At 44.6% G+C, this 22,279-nt stretch overlaps 1 protein-coding gene across 1 annotated transcript; it reads left to right on the forward strand.

Annotated features, from left to right (window-relative positions):
* Positions 1-12,271: 12,271 nt before the first annotated feature.
* Positions 12,272-14,883, forward strand: LOC124687992 (putative glycerol-3-phosphate transporter 4). Its single transcript, XM_047221711.1, has 3 exons — positions 12,272-13,208; positions 13,896-14,444; positions 14,542-14,883. The coding sequence occupies exons 1-3, from the start codon at positions 12,272-12,274 to the stop codon at positions 14,577-14,579; spliced, it is 1,524 nt and encodes a 507-aa protein (XP_047077667.1). The 3' UTR covers positions 14,580-14,883.
* The last annotated feature ends 7,396 nt before the right edge of the window (positions 14,884-22,279 follow it).

Raw genomic sequence — 22,279 nt, forward strand, 5'->3', positions numbered from 1 at the left:
TTTACACTAGTTTGGCATAATGGACAACAATGAGCTTCTTATTCTATTTCCTGATTTAAAACATGGATTGTTTGATGCGAAAATTAAAAAACCTATGGAATCTTATTTGCATGCTGGTAGTAATATTACTATGAACGCTTTGAACACCATTGTTGATAATAATATAGAAAGTTCTAAGCTTGGGGAAGCTGGTTTTCACGATCTTTTTAGTCCCCCAAGCATTGATGAGAAAATTTTCTTTGATGATACTTTGCCTCCTATTTCGATGATTATAATAGTGGTCTTTTGGTGCAACCTACTATGGAGAGTGAATTTGATTATGATTACAATATGCCTCTCATATTTGATGAGAATAATAATGATAGCTACTTTGTTGAATTTGCTCCCACTACAACTAATAAAATTGATTATGCTTATGTGGAGAGTAATTATTTTATGCATGAGACTCATGATAAGAATGCTTTATGTGATAGTTATATTGTTGAGTTTGCTCATGATGCTACTGAAAGTTATTATGAGAGAGGAAAATATGGTTGTAGAAATTTTCATGTTACTAAAATGCCTCTCTATGTGCTGAAATTTTTGAAGCTACACTTGTTTTATCTTCCTATGCTTGTTACTTTGTTCCTCGTGAACTTGTTTATTTACAAGATTCCTATGCATAGGAAGCATGTTAGACTTAAATTTGTTTTGAATTTGCCTCTTGATGCTCTCGTTTGCTTCAAATACTATTTCTTGCGAGTGCATCATTAAAACTGCTGAGCCCATCTTAACGGCTATAAAGAAAGAACTTCTTGGGAGATAACCCATGTGTTTATTTTGCTACAGTACTTTGTTTTATATTTGTGTCTTGGAAGTTGTTTACTACTGTAGCAACCTCTCCTTATCATGTTTTTGTGCCAAGTAAAGTCTCTATGGTAAAGTTGATGCTATATTTGGATTGCTGCGCAGAAACAGCATTGCTGTCTGTCACGAATCTGGGTCTAATTTTCTGTAGGTAACTCAGCAAATTATGCCAATTTACGTGAGTGATCCTCAGATATGTACGCAACTTTCATTAGTTTTGAGTTTTTCCATTTGAGCAAGTCTGGTGCCATTTTAAAATTCGTCTTTACGGACTGTTCTGTTTTTGACAGATTATGCCTTTTATTTCGCATTGCTTCTTTCGTCGTGTTGGGTGGATTTCTTTGTTCCATTACCTTCCAGTAGCTTTGAGCAATGTCCAGAAGTGTTAAGAATGATTATGTCACCTCTGAACATGTGAGTTTTTGATTATGCACTAACCCTCTAATGAGCTTGCTTAAAGTTTGGTGTGGAAGAAGTTTTCAAGGGTCAAGAGAGGAGGATGATATACTATGATCAAGGAGAGTGAAAGCTCTAAGCTTGAGGATGCCCCGGTGGTTCACCCCTGCATATTTCAAGAAGACTCAAGCGTCTAAGCTTGGGGATGCCCAAGGCATCCCCTTCTTCATCGACAACATTATCAGGTTCCTCCCCGGAAACTATATTTTTATTCCGTCACATCTTATGTACTTTACTTGGAGCGTCGGTTTGTTTTTGTTTTTGTTTTGTTTGAATAAAATGGATCCTAGCATTCACTTTATGGGAGAGAGACACGCTCCGCTGTAGCATATGGACAAATATGTCCTTAGGCTCTACTCATAGTATTCATGGCGAAGTTTCTTCTTCGTTAAATTGTTATATGGTTGGAATTGGAAAATGATACATGTAGTAACTCTAAAATGTCTTGGATAATTTGATACTTGGCAATTGTTGTGTTCATGTTTAAGCTCTTGCATCATATACTTTGCACCCATTAATGAAGAAATACTTAGAGCTTGCTAATTTGGTTTGCATATTTGGTTTCTCTAGAGTCTAGATAATTTCTAGTATTGAGTTTGAACAACAAGGAAGACGGTGTAGAGTCTTATAATGTTTACAATATATCTTTTATGTGAGTTTTGCTGCACCGTTTCATCCTTGTGTTTGTTTCAAATAGCCTTGCTAGCCTAAGCCTTGTATCGAGAGGGAATACTTCTCATGCATCCAAAATCCTTGAGCCAACCACTATGCCATTTGTGTCCACCATACCTACCTACTACATGGTATTTATCCGCCATTCCAAAGTAAATTGCTTGAGTGCTACCTTTAAAATTCCATCATTCACCTTTGCAATATATAGCTCATGGGACAAATAGCTTAAAAACTATTGTGGTATTGAATATGTACTTATGCATTTTATCTCTTATTAAGTTGCTTGTTGTGCGATAACCATGTTTCGGGGACGCCATCAACTATTCTTTGTTGAATATCATGTGAGTTGCTATGCATGTCCGTCTTGTCCGAAGTAAGAGAGATCTACCACCTTTATGGTTGGAGCATGCATATTGTTAGAGAAGAACATTGGGCCGCTAACTAAAGCCATGATTCATGGTGGAAGTTTCAGTTTTGGACATATATCCTCAATCTCATATGAGAATAATAATTGTTGCCACATGCTTATGCATTAAAGAGGAGTCCATTATCTGTTGTTCATGTTGTCCCGGTATGGATGTCTAAGTTGAGAATAATCAAAAGCGAGAAATCCAAAATGTGAGCTTTCTCCTTAGACCTTTGTACAAGCGGCATGGAGGTACCCCATTGTGACACTTGGTTAAAACATGTGCATTGCAAAGATCCGGTAGTCCAAGCTAATTAGGACAAGGTGCGGGCACTATTAGTATACTATGCATGAGACTTGCAACTTGTAAGATATAATGTACATAACTCATATGCTTTATTACTACCGTTGACAAAATTGTTTCATGTTTTCAAAATAAAAGCTCTAGCACAAATATAGCAATCGATGCTTTCCTCTTTGAAGGACCATTCTCTTTACTTTTATGTTGAGTCAGTTCACCTATCTCTCTCCACCTCAAGAAGCAAACACTTGTGTGAATCTGTGCATTGATTCCTACATACTTGCATATTGTACTTGTTATATTACTCTATGTTGACAATTATCCATGAGATATACATGTTATAAGTTGAAAGCAACCGCTGAAACTTAATATTCCTTTGTGTTGCTTCAATACCTTTACTTTGATTTATTGCTTTATGAGTTAACTCTTATGCAAGACTTATTGATGCTTGTCTTGAAGTACTATTCATGAAAAGTCTTTGCTTTATGATTCACTTGTTTACTCATGTCATTACCATTGTTTTGATCGCTGCATTCATTACATATGTTTACAATATGATCAAGTTTATGATGGCATGTCACTCCAGAAATTATCTTTGTTATCGTTTTACCTGCTCGGGACGAGCGGAACTAAGCTTGGGGATGCTGATACGTCTCCGACGTATCGATAATTTCTTGTGTTCCATGCCACATTATTGATGATACCTACATGTTTTATGCACACTTTATGTCATATTCGTGCATTTTCCGGAACTAACCTATTAACAAGATGCCGAAGTGCCGATTGTCTGTTTTCTGCTGTTTTTGGTTTCGAAGTCCTAGTAACGAAATATTCTCGGAATCGGACGAAATCAAGACCCGAGTCCCTATTTTCACCGGAAGCATCCGAACACCCGAGAAGGACCGGAGGGGGCCACGGAGCCACCTGGACCATAGGCCGGCGCGGCCCGGGCCCCGGCCGCGCCGCCCTATGGTGTGGCCACCCCTTCGACCCTCCTGCGCCGCCTCTTCGCCTATATAAAGCCCCTGGATCAAAAACCCTGAGGCGAAGAACCACGATACGGAAAACCTTCCAGAGCCGCCGCCATCGCGAAGCCAAGATCTGGGGACAGGAGTCTCTGTTCCGGCACCCTGCCGGAGCGGGGAAGTGCCCCCGGAAGGCTTCTCCATCGACACCGCTGCCATCTCCACCGCCATCTTCATCACCGCTGCTGCTCCCATGAGGAGGGAGTAGTTCTCCATCGAGGCTCGGGGCTGTACCGGTAGCTATGTGGTTAATCTCTCTCCTATGTGCTTCAATACAATAATCTCATGAGCTGCCTTACATGATTGAGATTCATATGATGATGCTTGTAATCTAGATGTCATTATGCTAGTCAAGTGAGTTTTACTTATGTGATCTCCGGAGACTCCTTGTCCCACGTGTGTAAAGGTGACAGTGTGTGCACCGTGTGGGTCTCTTAGGCTATATTTCACAGAATACTTATTCACCGTTGAATGGCATAGTGAGGTGCTTATTTATATCTCTTTATGATTGCAATGTGTTTGTATCACAATTTATCTATGTGCTACTCTAGCAATGTTATTAAAGTAGTTTTATTCCTCCTCGCACGTGTGCAAAGGTGACAAGTGTGTGCACCGTGTTAGTACTTGGTTTATGCTATGATCATGATCTCTTGTAGATTGCGAAGTTAACTATTGCTATGATAATATTGATGTGATCTATTCCTCCTACATATGCATGAAGGTGACGAGTGTGCATGCTATGCTAGTACTTGGTTTAGTCTTTTGATCTATCTTACACTAAAGGTTACTAAAATATGAGCATTATTGTGGAGCTTGTTAACTCCGGCATTGAGGGTTCGTGTAATCCTACGCAATGTGTTCATCATCCAACAAAAGTGTAGAGTATGCATTTATCTATTCTGTTATGTGATCAATGTTGAGAGTGTCCACTAGTGAAAGTCTAATCCCTAGGCCTTGTTCCTAAATATCGCTATCGCTGCTTGTTTACTGTTTTATCGTGTTACTACTGCTGCATTACTACGCTTGTTTACTTGTCCCGGGCAAAGCACTTTTCCGGTGCTGTTGCTACTACTTATTCATACCACCTGTATTTCACTATCTCTTCGCCGAACTAGTGCACCTATTAGGTGTGTTGGGGACACAAGAGACTTCTTGCTTTGTGGTTGCAGGGTTGCATGAGAGGGATATCTTTGACCTCTTCCTCCCTGAGTTCGATAAACCTTGGGTATCCACTTAAGGGAAACTTGCTGTTGTTCTACAAACCTCTGCTCTTGGAGGCCCAACACTGTCTACAAGAATAGAAGCTCCCGTAGACATCATTATGCCATGGGTATAAACCCTACTAATAGTCATTTCTTAAATTTTGATGTGCGTAGCATATGTAAATGAGTTTACAATCAAAATCGGATGAATGTCTTTGTTGGTTATCCCAGAGAACAAATTGGGAATTCTTTCCACTATGAAGTCAAAGACAAAGTGTTTGTCGATGTTTCTTGCTTATTTCCAAGAAATTGTTTCTCACGAAATATTTGATTGGGAGGACAATGGAACTCGATAAGGTTGATGAACCTGGACATAATGAGTAGAGTAGCATAGCATCGGAAATGGTTCCGGAAGCGGCCACGACGCTCATGGCTCTCATGTCTACAAAGTTGTATAGCCATGGTGATCGAAGTACCTATTGAAATTTGTAGGTATGGTTTACTTTGTGATCAAACAAATGATTTGAGTACAAATGATTGATTTTGAACAATGACAAACCAACTGCATATGAAGAAGCTATGATGGACCCTGACTCCATTAAAATGGCTAAGTGCCATGAAATCAAAGATAGTCTATAATCAAGCTTGGAGCTTGGTAAACCTTCTGAAGGAATAAATACTTTTTGAAAGTAAGTGGATCTATAAAATTTATAGACTTGGATGTGATATCCTTGAAGAAGCTCGACTTGTCGAAAGGTTGTTTCCGACAATTTTAAAGAGTTGATTACGATAAGATTAGATCTTTCGTAGTGATGGTTATAGTCTATGAGGATTATGCTAGTAATCACTACATATTTCTTTTATGAGATATGTTAGTAGGATGACAAAAATACATTCCTTAGTAGAAGTGTGTATTAAAGATGTATACAAGATACAACCAATAGTTTTGCTAGTTCGTAGAATACTAGATAGGTATACAAACTTCACTGGATGAAGTGAGTATCACGGAGTTGGAATCTTCGCTGGATGAAATAATCAAAGAGTTTCGATTTCATCGGAAAGGATGAAGATGCTTGCATTTGCAAAAAATTAAGTGAGAGCGCTGACGCATATTTGTAATACTTTATGTAGATGATATATCGTTGATTAGAAATGATGTAATTTTGTATTTGATGTGATTAAAAGGTTTCACTGATAATTAATTTCATTGAAAGGATATGGACTAAGAACATATTTATGGTCAAGATCTATGAAGATAGATTGAAGCGCATAATAAGTTTAAGTCAAATTACATAGAATAAATATTGAAGTAGTTCAATATGAAAACGTCAAGAAGGTGTTCTTTTCCATGTGGAGGTTTAACAAAACTTGAGTGTATTTGACACTCAATGAGTAAAAACACATGAGTGATTTTAGATCACGAATAATATATACACAATAAGATGTCATGTGCTCTAAAATGTTACGAGCATATACCAGAATGATTCATGCGATGATCATTGGACAACAGTAAGAATACCCCTAGGTGCTTTGGAAGAGCTGAGGATATATATAGTTTGTATGGGGTAATGACAAACAAATTATTGTAAGGTGTTGCACCGATATTAGTTTAGTCACATATAAAAATAAATTTCAATCTCAATTAGGCTAAGTGTTCATTAAAAGGTAGCACAATGGGCTAGAAGAAGTCAATGCTAGATTTAGAAGATTTCTAAATATTGTGACAGATTCTACAAACGAAGGTAGATTGTATCATTGTTTTGACAATGACCGAGGGTGTTTGAGTCGAGTTCTTTTAGAACTTTGTGTAGTTCCGGTAGTGTTAGAACTATGAAGCTATATTGTGTGTGACAATATTGGTAACATATTTCACACCGCGGTATTAAGGTTCCACCAGAAGACCAAACATATACGACTAATGACAACTCATTTGAAAAATGTGTGATGCGTGGAGACACAAATGAAATGCAAAAATACATACGTTTCTGAGCGTGTAGGATTCATTGACTGAAACCTCTCCCATGATCAAACATGATAAGCACCAGAAGGCCACAGTGTTAGATCTTTACAAATGTAAACTAGATTATTGACTCTAGTGCAAGTGGGAGACCGCTGGAGATATGCCCAAGATGCAATAATAGAGTGGTTATTATTATATCTTAGTGTTCATGATAAATGTTTACATCCTATGCTATAATTGTATTAACTGGAAACATTAATACTTGTGTGTTTTGTAAACATTAAAGAGTCCCTAGTAAGCGTCTTGTTAAACTTTCTTGTTGACTAATAGATGATCATAGTTTCATGATCATGAACATTGGATGTTATTAACAACAAGATCATATCATTAGGTGAATGATGTGGTGGACACACACACCCATAGTAAGCATAGCATATGATCAAGTCATTAATCCTTCGACCATGAGATCATGTTAATCACCTGCACCAGATGGATGCTTTGATGACATCAAACACTACTTCGTAAATGGGTGGTTATAAAGGTGGCATTAAGTATTCGGAAAGTATAGGTCGAAGCGAGTGAATCAAGATTGGGATTTGTCCATCCAAATGACGGATAGATATACTCTGGGCCCTCTCGGTGAAATCTCATGAAATTAGCTTGCAAGCATGTGACTAGGTCACACGGGATGTCATTTCACGGTACGAGTAAAGAGTACTTATCGGTAACGAGGTTGAACTAGGTATGGATAAACCGATGATTGAACCTCGTATAAGTAAAGTATCGCACGAAAAACGGAATCGATATCATATGTTAATGATTCTTTCGATCATGAAGTCATCGTTAATTATGTGGGAGCCATTATCGATCTCTAGGTCTCGCTATTGGTTATTGACCGGAGAAGTGTCTCGATCATGTCTAGTTCACGAACCGTAGGGTGGCACACTTAAGGTTTGAAGCAGTTTAAGTAGATATGAAATTTGAAATGGAGACCAAATGTTGTTCGGAATCTCGGATAGGATCCAGGACATCACGAGCTCCGGAATGGTCCCTTCCGGAGCTCCTCGTGATGTCCTGGATCGTATCCGAGACTCCGAACAACATTCTATCTCCATTTCAAATTTTATATCTACTTAAACGACTTCGAACCTTAAGTGTGTCACCCTATGGTTCGTGGACTATGCAGACATGATCGAGACACTTCTCCGATCAATAAACAATAGCGGGACCTAGAAATCCATAATGGCTCCCACATATTCAATGATGACTTCGTGATCGAAAGAACCATTAACAAACGGTACCTATTCCCTTTGACGCGCGATACTTTACTTATTCGAGGTTCGATCATAGGTATCTCTATACTTAGTTCAACCTCATTACCAATAAGTACTCTTTACTCGTACCGTGAAATGACATCCCTTGTGACCTAGTCATATGCTTGCAAGCTAATTAGATGACATTCCACTGAGAGGGCCCAGAGTATATCTATCCGTCATTTGGATGGACAAATCCCACTCTTAATCCATGCACTTCAACCTATACTTTTCGAATACTTAATGCCACCTTTATAATCACCCATTTACGAAGTATTTTTTGGCCTCATCAAAGCATCCATCTGGTGCAGGTGATTAATATGATCTCATGGTCGAAGGATTATGTTACTATGTATCTTAAATCATGTAGAAAAACAAACTTAATGATTTGATCATATGCTATGCTTACTATGGGTGTGTTACCATAACATCATTCACCTAATGATATGATCTTGTTATTAATAACATCCAATTTTCATCATCATTGAAACTATGATCATCTATTAATCAACAAGCTAGTTTAACAATAAACTTATTATGGACTCTTTTATGTTTACAAAATACACAAGTATTAATGTTTCCAGTTAATACAATTACAGCATGGGATGTAAACATTTATCATAAACACAAAGATATAATAATAATCACTTTATTATTGCCTCTTGGGCATATCTCCAACAACTTCTTTCATGTCTATTTCTTAGCACGGATCTTCGACCACGGCAATAATTATTCGATATTAATCATTTGTCGGCATGCCGGTAGTTATTTAACGCAAATCATTAGCCTCTCCGTCTGATAATTATTTGACAATACTATTCAATGAGGCGTAATTTTGCAACGGTAATTTCTTAGCGGTGATTTTCCAAGGTGCACGAGCAACAATTTTTACCAATAACTTTTTAGTATTACTTTTAAAAGGTGCAATGGCAGAAATATCAAGTAGTAATTTCTCCGGTAGTCAATTATTTGACTTAGCAAAGGTTTTAAATATGACGAGAAACGGCGTATTTCACACCCATCAAGGCATGAAACTAGATATCTAAAAAGAAAACAAAGCAACCTCCATCAAGCACGGAGCGGACTATAGAACAACCAGCAAGACAACGAGAATATGGAGACAACAAGCTTCACGAACCACTGGATCAGAATCTTGCAGGTCTCAGCTTCACATTCATTGAAGCTCTTCGTCGGTGGGTTGAGCTCGTCCGACATGACAGTCTTGAAAGTCAGCGTCAAGCAATCTGGAGCAACTCCCGAACCCCGAACCCCGCCCCCACCCCCTCCCCCCGCTTCTTATTGAGAAGCAAGGCATTGTTTATGAACAGAATGGACTGAGCATCCTTCAAGATAATTTTCCATTGATCCAGATCGACCACCACCCTTCGCCAAATGTTGGCTCCGGGCCATGTTATTTTTCCTGAAAATTATGCAATTTCCAAATAGACCACAGTTTAGCAGTGCAAACTACATTGATCACATTGTTCTTTTTTTTTATTACTGAACCACAATCTAGCAATTGACTCAAAACAAAAACCCAGGCAACACCCAACAAATCAGAAATAATGGTCCAAATAAATTTTGCTACAAAGCAATCAAAGAAGAGATGTTGGCAGGTTTCATGTTTAGAGCAGAAAAGTCAGGATAGATCATCAACATGTCTTATGTTAGCTAGATTAACTTGAGATAAAAGTTTATCATTAGCCAACAACCACAAAAAGACATGCAAAACCGTATGGGTATGTATAGGCACCACGCCTCTGTTGTTGAATATGTCATAAAAAGAACAAACGTCATAAAAAGAACAAACACTATGCTCGCCATATGAATGGAACATCCAAGTAGGCGAATCATCAGCAGATGATAAGTACGCAGAGCTCATGAGTTGAACCAACTCAACCCGCGGTCATATAAATCAGTAGAAATCCAATGAAGAAAAGTGAAATGTAACACATCATCTTCCTAGACATGGGCAATAGTAGCATCTTGTTCATTAACAATAGCAAATAGGTTATAGTAAAGGATGGCTAGGCTACAGTTACCGATCCAAACGTCACTCCAGAAATGAATTTTAGCACCATTACCCAGTTGCCATCGATACCCAATTTTCGCATCACTTGTCGCTCACATCACTCTTTTCCAAAAAAGAGAAAGGGAGTTGCACACAAAAAATTAGGACTGAGATCATATTTGGAATCAACAATTCCTCTCCACATTTTATTAGAATAAAGATGGTATCTCTTGATCCAGTAAGCTAATAAACATAGATTATAATCTCTTAGGGCATGTACAATGGTTATATCTTATTGATGCCACGTAGTATAATTGATGACATATATGGAGGAGACAGAAATATAAAAAAGAGGTTTGTCTTCTCTTAGCTAAGAGTGATCTCTTAGCAACAATCTCTCTCACTACATATTTAGGGATATCTCATTAGTAGAGCTAAGACTAAAAAAATAACCTATTGTATATCATGTTTTTTTTGTTATATCTGGACAACCATTATTCGTGTCCTTAGATTTTGAACGCCATGAACACCAAACTCTTGCTTAAGACATACCAAATCCAAGATAGCTAGGTGGTATTTCGTATCATCCTTGGTGTCATTCCACAAGAAATGATACATCTGGGAATTAATGCTTAATTTGATGGCCCATTTTGGAAATTTAACAACAGCCAACAAATCCATGTGCATGCTAGCAATACAAGATGTAAGGAGGATATGAGTCTAGTCCTATAATTGAGCAGATTCCCTCTCCAGCCATCAATTTTTTTAATGATTTTGTCTCTCACGGGTTAGAGATCTTCTTTCCTTAGTTTAGAAAAATGCAAAGACACCCCCAAATACTTAAAAGGAAATTCACCAATCTTACAGAAGAAAATTTGTGCATAGATTCAGCTGGGTTAAAATTAATTGTCATAAGATCTGATCTGTCATAATTAAGTCGCATTCCAGACATATTCTCAGAACAGGACAAGAAAATTTTCAATTTCGAGCCACAAATTTATCACTATCCAAGAATAAGATTGTGTCATTAGCATATTGCAAGCTGATGACACCACTAGAGATCACTTGAGGTATTTAATTTTTTCGTGAAAACATCAACCACAAGGCTGAACAGAATTGGGGAGCTGGGATCTCCTTGTTTTGAACCTTAACCATCCCTAAAGAAAGGTTCGTTGACATCATTGATACGAACATAAAAGATCCACTAACAAGATGACTTTTGATCCAACCCATAATAATTGGACCAAAACCACGACATAGTAACATCTCATCAAGGAAATACCAATCAATACGGCCATAGGATTTTTGATAGTCAAATTTCAGGACTGGAGCACCATCTCCCCCTAGAGTGGGCTGCATGGATAAGTTTCTGAGCAGCAACCAAACTTTCCATTATAAACCGGCCTTTGATAAAAGCAGTTTGGTTACTAGCAATTATTCTATTGCCAATAGGAGAAATCCTATTAGTAATAGCTTTAGAAATAAGTTTTTAGATTGCAATTGCCTAAGCTAATTGAACTAAACTTTTTCATATCTCTAGCCTAAGGTTCCTTAGATATAAGGGTGATAATAGCATAACTGAGCATGGCAACATTTAAATGTTCAGATCCAAAATCTCTTACCAAGGCCATCAGATCATTCCTAACCAGATTCTAATTTTTTTTAGTAAAAAAAAAAAGACAAGCCATCTGAGCCAGGGCACAACTGGCATGAGATTCAAACATAACCGCTTCGATTTCCTCTTCGGAAAATGGTTTCTCAAGAGGCTCATTCTCGACAGGAGTAATCATATTAGAAGGATCTAAAAAATTAGGGCCTAATTAAATAAATGTTCAATATCTCTTCGTGTGCAAACAAGTTTCTAATTAAAAAAACAAAGGAAACATCAATCATTTCCTGATTGAACTCAACAGGTCCACAAGGACCATCCAACACAACAATTTGGCCAAACCTGTATGAGTTCAAGTTCGGGCTAATAGACGTTTCCCGGCCCATAACCGTCTCGGCCGCGTGTCCTGCGCCGTCCCGGTTGCCCCGCCACGTCCCAACTCCATTTCCCCTCCCCTCTCACGGACGGACATGGCGGAGCCACCCGCACCGGCACCGGCACCGGCACCGCCCATGCCCAAGTCATCATCGCCGCGGCCGCGGCCTCGCAACCACCATCCGCCGCCGGGCCTCCGCGCCCTGCCCGCCTTCTCCTACAACGCCCACCGCGGCCTCGTCCTCGGCCTCACCTTCCTCGCCTACGCCCTCTACCACGCCTCCCGCAAGCCGCCCAGCATCGTCAAGCGCGCGCTCTCCAAGTCCTGGCCGCCCTTCTACGACCCCGCCCTCCTCGGCGAGACCGATGTCGCCTTCCTCGCCTCCTACTCCCTCGGCATGTTCGGCGCCGGCCATCTCGGCGATCGCCTCGATCTCCGCATCTTCCTCGCCGCGGGGATGGTCGGGAGCGGCGCCGCCGTCGCCCTATTCGGTGCCGGGTACTTCCTCTCCCTGCACTCCCTCCTGTTCTACGTCCTCGCCCAGGCGATCGCGGGCCTGCTCCAGTCCACCGGCTGGCCCTCGGTCGTCGCCATCGTCGGCAATTGGTTCGGCGGCCGCAGGCGCGGCCTCATAATGGGCATATGGAACGCGCACACCTCCGTCGGGAACATCAGCGGCTCGCTTATCGCCGCCGCCGTGCTGCGGTACGGGTGGGGCTGGTCGTTTGTGGTCCCCGGCGGGCTCATCGCGCTCGGCGGAGTTCTCGTGTTTTTCTTCCTCGCGCCTTACCCAGAGGACGTTGGTTTCGCTCCCTCGCCGCCCAAGAAGGCCAGTGAGGCGAGCACCGACGAGGAGGACAGAAGCAGCAGAAGCACCGCCGGTGGCACCGGGGAGGACAGAAGAGATGCCGTGGGAATCCGGAAGGCGTTCTCCATTCCAGGCGTGTTCACCTTCGCTGCCTGCCTCTTCTTTGCCAAGCTGGTCGCATACACCTTCTTGTACTGGCTCCCGTTCTACTTGACCCAAACTGGTATGCCCAACAAATGTTCCATCATCTGTTACGACTTAACCAAGCGCAGCGATGCACATTATTCTGACATTAGATTGCAGTTATTGGTAACAGTGCAACAGTATTGAATTCTAATTTCAGAATTCCCCTTATGTTGATGCAGTAGCTTGTTTTAGTCATTGACACTATTTATCTGAAGGACTTGCAGTAATTGCCTTTTGATATGCTGTTACAATGTAGTCCATCATGGTATACATAAAGTAAATGTAGCAGAAACTAATGCCCTGCCAGATTAGCAGATTATCCATGCCCTATCATAAGTCTGGCATTTGTGTGATTAATCAGACCTGATAATTGTTTACTCCACCTTTGAACAGGATAATGCTAACATGACTCACATATCCACATCGTTGTTGATCTTATTCAACTGCACTACTTGTACTTTTCAGTGTGTCACATACCACATAGTAACTTTAGTTATGTACATTAGTTGATGCAGAGGCCTGGATTGTTCTCATTTATTATCTAAAATAATATTCCTCTGAATATTATATTAAGGGACAGGGGTTAAACTGGAATTTATTTCGAGGAATTGTGTCTTCTAACTGCATTTCACATTCCTGGATCTCCCTATATTCATCCACTCACATGTGCCTATGTTGATTTTTTATTTTAAATGCTACTTCTTACACCTTCTTATTTTTCCAGCTATTGGAGGTGAGTACATGTCGGTGACGGATGCTGGTTATATATCAGTGTTGTTCGACGTAGGGGGAATCATTGGTGGAATTCTTGCTGGGTTCATGTCTGATCAGCTTGATGCTAGGGCCACCACTGCAGCAATTTTTATGTATCTAGCAATTCCATCTCTGTACGCCTTTCATGCATATGGCAGTACTTCAAAAGTTACAAACATTGCCCTGATGATGATCAGCGGATTGTTTGTTAATGGGCCTTACGCTCTGATAACAACTGCAGTTTCTGCTGATCTGGGGACTCACAAAACTCTCAAAGGAGACTCTCGTGCGTTGGCCACGGTGACAGCAATTATAGATGGGACAGGATCGCTGGGTGCTGCCTTGGGGCCATTTATCACGGGTTTCATTTCGAAGACTGGATGGGATTCAGTGTTTATAATGCTCATAGTTTGTGCACTGATTGCTGGTGCGTGTTTATCAGGTCTTGTGAAATCAGAAATTCAACAGATTATTCAAAACTGGAGGAATCGCTCAACTCACCTGCAGAATGGAACTGCAGGTAAAGGATGTCATCCTGTATTTAACCTCATTTTGGAGATCACAAATTGTAATGCGATGTATGTTGCGCTGATGCTTCCTTTCTCTTTGTCTCATAGATTCTGGTGCTCAACCACTTTTAGCGGGAAGTAGTTGATGGCAAGGCAATCTCGGTGCAGGTGTGGTGGTAATGTACGTGGGATACATTTTTGTAATGTTGTCTTAGCTGAGATGATGCAGTAGTTGATCGTGGAGAAAGGCTAAACTAGACGGAGAGAAGGGAAAACAGTTTCAGTATATTTGTGCTAACTGCTGAAGATCACAGCAAGCAAATAGGGTTGGGGTAGCATATGTTGTCATCCTTTTGGCACATGGTAGCATAGTCCATCTCTAGTAACATCATCCTAAAGATATCTATGTGCTGTAGGATCCGCGCCTTCTTCTCATATTGCTGCGCTTTAGGGGCTAGGTGAACATAAGAGTCCAATGACTTCATGTTTGAAGTAACATCTGAGCTCGGAGACTATATGCTACAGTATTTGTACTGTATATGCCTTCCCCATCAATATTATCTGAATACGATCTCTGACGAGCACTTTGAATCGGTGTCGGTATATGTGTTTTCTTCCAATTCTTTGCTTGAACTGTAACTGTTCTGCTGCTCTTTTAGGACGATCGATAGTTCTGTTGGCAGGTGGTCTCTTTCTTTGCAAGTTACTCTAGTACACTCGTCAATGTGCGTGGGTTCAAGATTTGCCGCGATGTTATCTGATCCATGTCGCAGCCGAGTAACAGCAAACCGCATTCTGCATCCTTCGATCGAAGAAGGTAAACTGTATGAACCAAAATTCCGGATGAATACAGACTTTCATCAGGAACTGGCCTTGAGGGTGCCAGAACTGGACTCTCGGCCGACAGTCTGTCGCTTGGCTCTTCTGGCTAGTTTTTCTTTTTCGCGAAAACGCAAAAGCCTTATGTTTCATTGATAGAAAAAAGCAAAAGCCTTATGTTTCATTGATAGAAAAAAAGAAGTTTATGTACAAGTCAGAGGACGGATACAACACGCTGCACAACTCGACCCAAGAAAAAGCAACAAAAGCCTAAACTAGGGGAGTAGCTGGCGCACACCCCGGGCACCCGCGTCCGCCCAAAGCCGCGCCTCGGCCACAACGTCGTTGAACAAGAATGTCACCGAAGGCTGTGCGTTCTCGAAGACTGCCGCGTTACGGTGTTTCCAAATCCACCATGCCGTAAGCATGATAATCGAGGAAATGCCCTTACGCAGTTGGCGAGGGGTGGTCCGCATCACCAACGACCACCACTCCGCGAAGTCACCCTCAGCCGTGGGAGGGCCTGAGGTGGATCCACGACAGGACCTAAAACCAAACCGTCCTGAAGAAGGAGCATCTTGTGAGAGGATGCCTCATGGTCTCCACAGACTGGTCGCATAGCGGATATCTAGGCGCGTGCGGAAGGCCACGTCGTGCCAACCTTTCACCCGTCCAACACTTGTCGAGGCATGCCAAACAAACAAAGAACTTCACCCTAAGCGGCGCCCAGGATTTCCAGTTAAGCTTCCAGGACCCTGAGATGATCGCCCCCTGGTAGAAGGTGTCATAGCAGGATCCAGCTGAGTACTGGCCATCCGTCGTCCAACGCCAAACCAGCATGTCCGGGTCCGCCGATAGTTGGGTTTCCTGAGCCAGCCCCACAGCTGCACGTATTGCCACAGAGCGAGGGCGCTCGGTGCTCCTACTATGTCTGGGGATCCAGGTGCGTTCAATCAACGCCTCGCGGACCGTACGCGCTTTGCGCCTGCTCTTCGGCACAAAAGCGTACACCTCAGGCGCCATCTCCTTGATGGACTTGCCGTCCAACCACCTGTCCTCCCAGAAGAGGGCTGCTTCCCCGTTGCCGACCATCATGGAGGTAGAGGCTGCGAAGACATCCAGCTCCAACTTAGAGAAATGCATGTCCAGCCCGCGTCATGGTCGCAGGGGGTCAGTGCGCATCCTACAGATCCATCTCACCCTGAGGCTAATGACGGTGCGTGCGAGGTCTGGGATACCCAGCCCCCCCCCCCCTCCAGCCGCAGCGGCCTACACACCCGCGCCTAGTTGACGTGACAATGGCCACCATTAGCATCAGCTCCATCATCCCATAGGAATCCGCGTAAGATTTTGTTGACCTGCTTTAGTGCTTCCTTACGGAGGCTCAGCACCATCAGCTAGTGTAACGGGATCGCAGCGAGAACCGAGCGGATTAGCGCCAAGCGCCCTGCTCTGGGCATCATCGATGCGTTTCAGGTAGGTAGTTTGTCAGCCAGACGGTCTATGAGAGGCTAGAATGCTGGAGCCGTCAGCCTTCTGATAGACAACGGGATGCCAAGGTATCTCACTGGAAACGGCGCTAGCTGGCACTCCATGAGGTCAGCAGCGCCAGTGGTCTCAACATCCGAACAAGCGATCGGGAAACAGAGGATTTAGAAAACATCGAGAAAAGCTTTGCTGCCGGCTCATAAATCCGTACCCGCAGCCCGTAGTGTAGCCAGCGGCAGCATTCAGAAAACATGATCCACACCACCTCGAGGTAGTGGCGCTGTTAGCCTGATCCCTTGACATACAGATCGCATGATCTAGCAGCAGAAGTGCAGAAGTATTGTGATCTTCGGAGGATCCAGGATATAAATGCTCGTCGCTGAGCTTGTTAATTCTGTGATATGTAAGCTGATGTTAGGTTAGAGTTGGATTGATATGTTACTTTGAAGATTTGTACGCAGATGTATAGTACGCACGTGGTATGGACTTTTAGTGCTGCCATCTCGTGGAGATGAGAGTGTGGTTCATTGGGATATAAGATGAAACTGTTAATAGCATAGAGCAAACTTGCGGCAGGCTGCTCCTGAGGAGAGTCGTCAAGAAGATACTCTGGTTCAATGACACGACTTCACACAATTCTTACCTGCTTTGTAATCATAAATACGCATCGTGCATAATTGTATGGTCTTTGGGAGATAGTGAGGCCCTCTGGTTTTTTACTCATAAATTGAACAAACTCGAGTATTCTCAATAGCCGAGGGTACAGTTTCATAGAATAGGTGCATGCCACGTTTTAGATAGTTGAGATCGTATTCCTCCAGGCACAACCCAATTCGGTATTTTCATTGAGTTGTCTATATAAGTTACTCATTAATTGATCACACTATTTCTATCAGTTCTGAATGATTTGCTAGTGCATCAATTTTAATATAGTTTTTTTTATTTATGCTACTAGATAGATATATCAACTGTCTATCTATTGTTGCTAGTAACTGCTCCTCAAAGAGAAGGTCACCAACAGCAATACAGAAGCGTTGATTCTATTTTTTCTTTCTTTTTTGAAGCTGCCAAACACCACTAAAAAGGCACCGTTTCACTTACCTCTCCAACTGTAACCTTTACATTGCAGCAAATCATACATCTAATTCTACTAGCTAGATGCAGCGTTAAACAAGCGATTGACCAACGAGCTAAAACAAAACATACCTCATTAGTCAGTTATATTCACTCGCCGCGACACTCTAGGCGATCAATCCAAAAACTCACGGAGCGCATGTAGATCGACACTGTGGACCCATCAACTCTCGTACCGGTGGTTGGGGGAGAAGAAGGGGAAGATGTGAATGATCGACGAGACGGCGGCATCGCTTTCGTTACTGTAGAATGGTAGAATTGGATGGGATAGGTCACAATGGTGCCTTCCGTGTAATCTCATATATATAGGCAAATACAAGATTTACAATAACTACCATAATGGCCTCAATCTCCTATAAACGGAAGGCTCAAGATATGGTGTTAACTGCTATTGATATTCGGTTAATGACTCTGATATCATCTGTTAATGACACCGATATCCTAGGGATATTCGGTGGCCTCACACTCCCCTACAGTCGCAGCGGGAGAATGACACACGTTGAGACTGGACCGAAAATCCAGAAACAATGGCGACGCAAGTCCCTTGGTGAAGATATCAGCAAATTGGCACGATGATGGTACGTGGAGAACACGCACTTGACCAGGTGCCACTCGATCTCGAACGAAGTGTAGATCAATCTCGATGTGCTTGGTGCGCTGATGCTGAACCGGATTTGTAGACATGTAGACGGCGCTAACATTGTCACAAAATACGACGGTGGCCCAAGGGAGAGGTCGATGAAGTTCCGCCAAGAGTTGTCGCAGCCAAGTAGACTCGGCGACGGCGTTGGCGACGGCACGATACTCCGCTTCAGCGCTGGAGCGGGAGACGGCATGTTGGCGCTTGGAGGACCAAGACACCAAGTTGTCGCCGAGGAAGACGCAGTAGCCCGAAGTAGAATGCCATGTGTCGGGGGCAGCCGGCCCAATCCGCATCCGTGTACGTGATCATCAAATCAGCGACGGATGGTATGAGCTGGAGGCCGTGGCCGAGGGTGCCCTTGACGTAGCGAAGAACACGCTTGATCAAGTGGTCTCACGGATCGTGCATGTGAAGACAGATTTGCTGCACGGCGTATGCGATGTCGGGACGTGTGAACGTCAAGTACTGTAAAGCACTGGCAAGGCTGCGATACTCCGTAGGATCGGCGACGGGAGAGCCAGCGGTAGAGGCGAGCTTGGGCGCGGTGTCGATGGGGGTCGATGAGGACGTGCACGCTGTCATGCCAGCGCGATCCAGAATCTCAGCGGCGTACTTCTGTTGGTCTCCCAGAGGAAGTACGGGTGACCGTGATGCCGAGAAAGTAGTGGAGATCCCCCATGTCCGTCATGGCGAACTCGGAGTAGAGCCGTGATGATGCGCTGAAGAAGGGGCGTCGAGGAGCCCGTGAGAATGATGTCGTCGACATATAGGAGCAGGTAGGCCGTGTTGAATGTGCTGTGGAGCACGAAGAGGGAGGTGTCGGACTTGGAGCAAGTGAAGCCGATGGTCCCGACGAAGGAGGCGAAGCGCTAGTACCACGCGCGCGGAGCCTGCTTCAAACCGTAGAGGGAGCGGTTGAGACGGCAGACATGGTCCGGGCGGGTGGCGTCGATGAAACCCGTAAGCTGTCGACAGTAGACGGTCTCGAACAACGTTCCATAAAGGAAGGCGTTCTTGACGTCGAGCTGGTGGATGGCCCAGTTGAGGGAGAGCGTGATGGAGAGGATGACGCGGATCGTAGCCGGTTTTACAACCGGACTGAAGGTCTCGTCGAAGTCGATCCCAGGAGCCTGGGAGAAGCCACGAAGAACCCAACGTGCCTTGTAACGATCAAGGGAGCCGTCGGGGTTGAGCTTGTGGCCTTGGAGGGAGGATGCACGAGATCCCACGTGTTGTTGGACATGAGTGCACCGTATTCGGACTTCATAGCATCGAGCCAGTTGGGGTCCTTGAGAGCTGTCCGAACCGTTTTAGGGATCGGAGACAGGACGCCGGTGGCCGTGGTGTTGAGGTTGAGGCACTCCCGTGGCCTGATGATCTTGCCGGCCTAGTGCCGTGTCACCATTTGAGGAACGACGGGTTGTGGCGAGGGAAAGCGGGGCGGCGTGGCCGATGTAGAGCTCGGTGGAGAGGACGCCGTGGAGGGCGTGGCCGAGATGGTCGGCGAGCGCGCAGGAGTCGCAGTCGAGGGCGAGGCCGAGGATGACGCTGCGGGCGAGGCCGAGGGCAACGCTGTGGGCGAGGCCGAGGGCGACGCCGCGGGTGAGGCTGCCGCGGCAGAGCAGCGGGGCGCGACAGGCTGCCGCGGGGCAGTGGCAGGCTGACGAGGGACCGCGGCAGGCTGCCGGGGAGCCATGGCAGGGGTCGGCACCACGCGCTGCCGAGAGCGCGCAGGTGGCGGGACGTGGATGAATGTGTCGCTTTCATCATCCGCAGGGGCCGCGATGTGTTCCTGGAGGAAATCATAAGAGTGTGTAACGTTCGTTTGAGCGAAAGGAAAGTTAGTCTCATCAAAGACGACATGTCGAGATATGATGATACGGCGAGTCGCTATTTCCATGCATCGGTAGCCCTTGTGATTAGGCGCATAGCCAAGAAAGATGCATGGAGTAGAGCGAGGAGATAACTTATGCGGCATGGTAGATGCAATATTGAGATAACATAGGCATCCAAAGACACGAAGGTTGCAGTTGGAGGGAGGGGTAGAGTAGAGAGCCGCGAAGGGGCAGGAAGCGGAGATCGCGGTGGTAGGGAGACGGTTTAGACCCAAAACTTAGGCGGCATGGAGGCTTGGAATAGAAGTGTGCGAACGATGTCATTTACCGTGCGAATAACTCGTTCGGCCTTGCCGTTTTGTTGGGACGTGTAGGGGCAGGAAAAACGCACGTGGATGCCGTGAGTGGACGCATGATCATGAAGAGATCTGTTGTCGAATTCCTTGGCATTATCACAATGTATTTGTATCTGCAGAGTTAGTGCAAACTGAGTTTGTACATACGTACGAAAATTAGAGAGAACACCAAAGGTTTCAGATTTGCGTCGTAGTGGAAAGGTTCATAAAAAATGAGTAAAATCATCCAATATGACTAAGAAATATTTATAACCAGACATGCTTTCAACCGGAGAGGTCCAGAGATCACACTGTACAAGTTAAAAAGGACGCAAAGTACAACTAGTAGAATCTGAAAATGGTAAACGAACGTGTCGACCAAGTTGACACGCATGATATAGACTAGACCCTTTTATTTCTTTGTGACAAGGTAGCGATGACGCGAGGCGGCGGAGCGAGTCGTGTCCTGGGTGACCGAGCCGGCGGTGCCAAAGGGTGGGGGGGGGGGGGTCGGGGGAGGCGATCAAGGCGTGGAGGGCGACACCAGGGGCAGAATACGGGTAGAGGTCACCCGAACTATTGCACCTGAGAATTACCACCTTGGTATAAAGGTCCTTCACAGAGAAACCAGCAGGGTCAAATTCAACGGAGACACAATTATCACAAGTGAATTGTCTAACAGATATTAGATTTTTGATGATACTAGGAGTAACTAGAACATTTTGTAGATGAAGTGGACGGTTAAAAAAAGATGAACGGAGAGAGGCATAGCCGGAGGAGGTGACAGGGAGAGAGGAACCAACATCAACGACTACGCTAGAAAAAGGAGCACGAGAGTTAAGATTTTTTAGGATACCGGCATCCGATGACATGTGAGCAGAGGCGCCTGTGTCCATGACCCACTCGGTAGGAGGGGGTGAAGGCTCATGGTGTTGAGCTGGTTGATGAGGGCGGTGGCGTCCTATGATGGCGAGGCGGCGTACGGAGCGGTTGGGGCAGGGGCGTAGCCGTACGGTGCGGGTGGTGCAGGGGCGTAGCCGTACGGGGCAGCGGTGTTGTAGTAGCCAAGAGCGGGCGCCGCTGCCTGCGGGGACGCCATGAAGCCGTGCGCCGCGGGACGAGGAGATGCCGCGCCGGGACGCGGTCCGAGGATGCCCGTGCCCATGGGGTACATGTAGATGGACCACGTCCACTGGTTGTAGGGTGTGGGAGCGGCTGGTGCACCGCTAGGTGCTGCAGGGGCGTCGTTGACCTTCCTCTTCTTGCCCTTGGGGCGGCCGCCATTGGGGTTGAACGGCGGTGGTGCAGGGGCCGGGTGGCCGTAGCCCGGTGGCGGAGGACGAGGAGGTACATGGCCACGATACCCAGGGGCGCCGCCACCGCCCGTGTTGGTGTAGAGGGCAGCAGGGGCCGAGGCGCGGTTGCCGTGGTGCGGCTTGAGCTCCTGGAGGAGGAGCATGTTGCGCAGCTGGAGGAAGGAGGGGATCGGGGTCAGCAGCGGGACGAGCGCAACGATGTGGTCGTAGTCGGAGTCGAGACCCTTGAGGACGTTCCAGACGAAGGCATCATTGGTGACGGGGGTGCGGCGCCCG

This window comes from Lolium rigidum, chromosome 2 (genome assembly GCF_022539505.1).
Source record: "Lolium rigidum isolate FL_2022 chromosome 2, APGP_CSIRO_Lrig_0.1, whole genome shotgun sequence".
Taxonomy (NCBI): Eukaryota; Viridiplantae; Streptophyta; class Magnoliopsida; order Poales; family Poaceae; genus Lolium; species Lolium rigidum.

Bases quoted from the DNA above. Each gene is read 5' to 3' on its own strand.
- LOC124687992 (XM_047221711.1), top strand. From the start codon at position 12,272: ATGGCGGAGCCACCCGCACCGGCACCGGCACCGGCACCGCCCATGCCC. The intron at 13,209-13,895 runs GTATGCCCAACA...TTATTTTTCCAG, and splicing joins GTTCTACTTGACCCAAACTG to CTATTGGAGGTGAGTACATG. The intron at 14,445-14,541 runs GTAAAGGATGTC...TTTGTCTCATAG, and splicing joins CCTGCAGAATGGAACTGCAG to ATTCTGGTGCTCAACCACTT.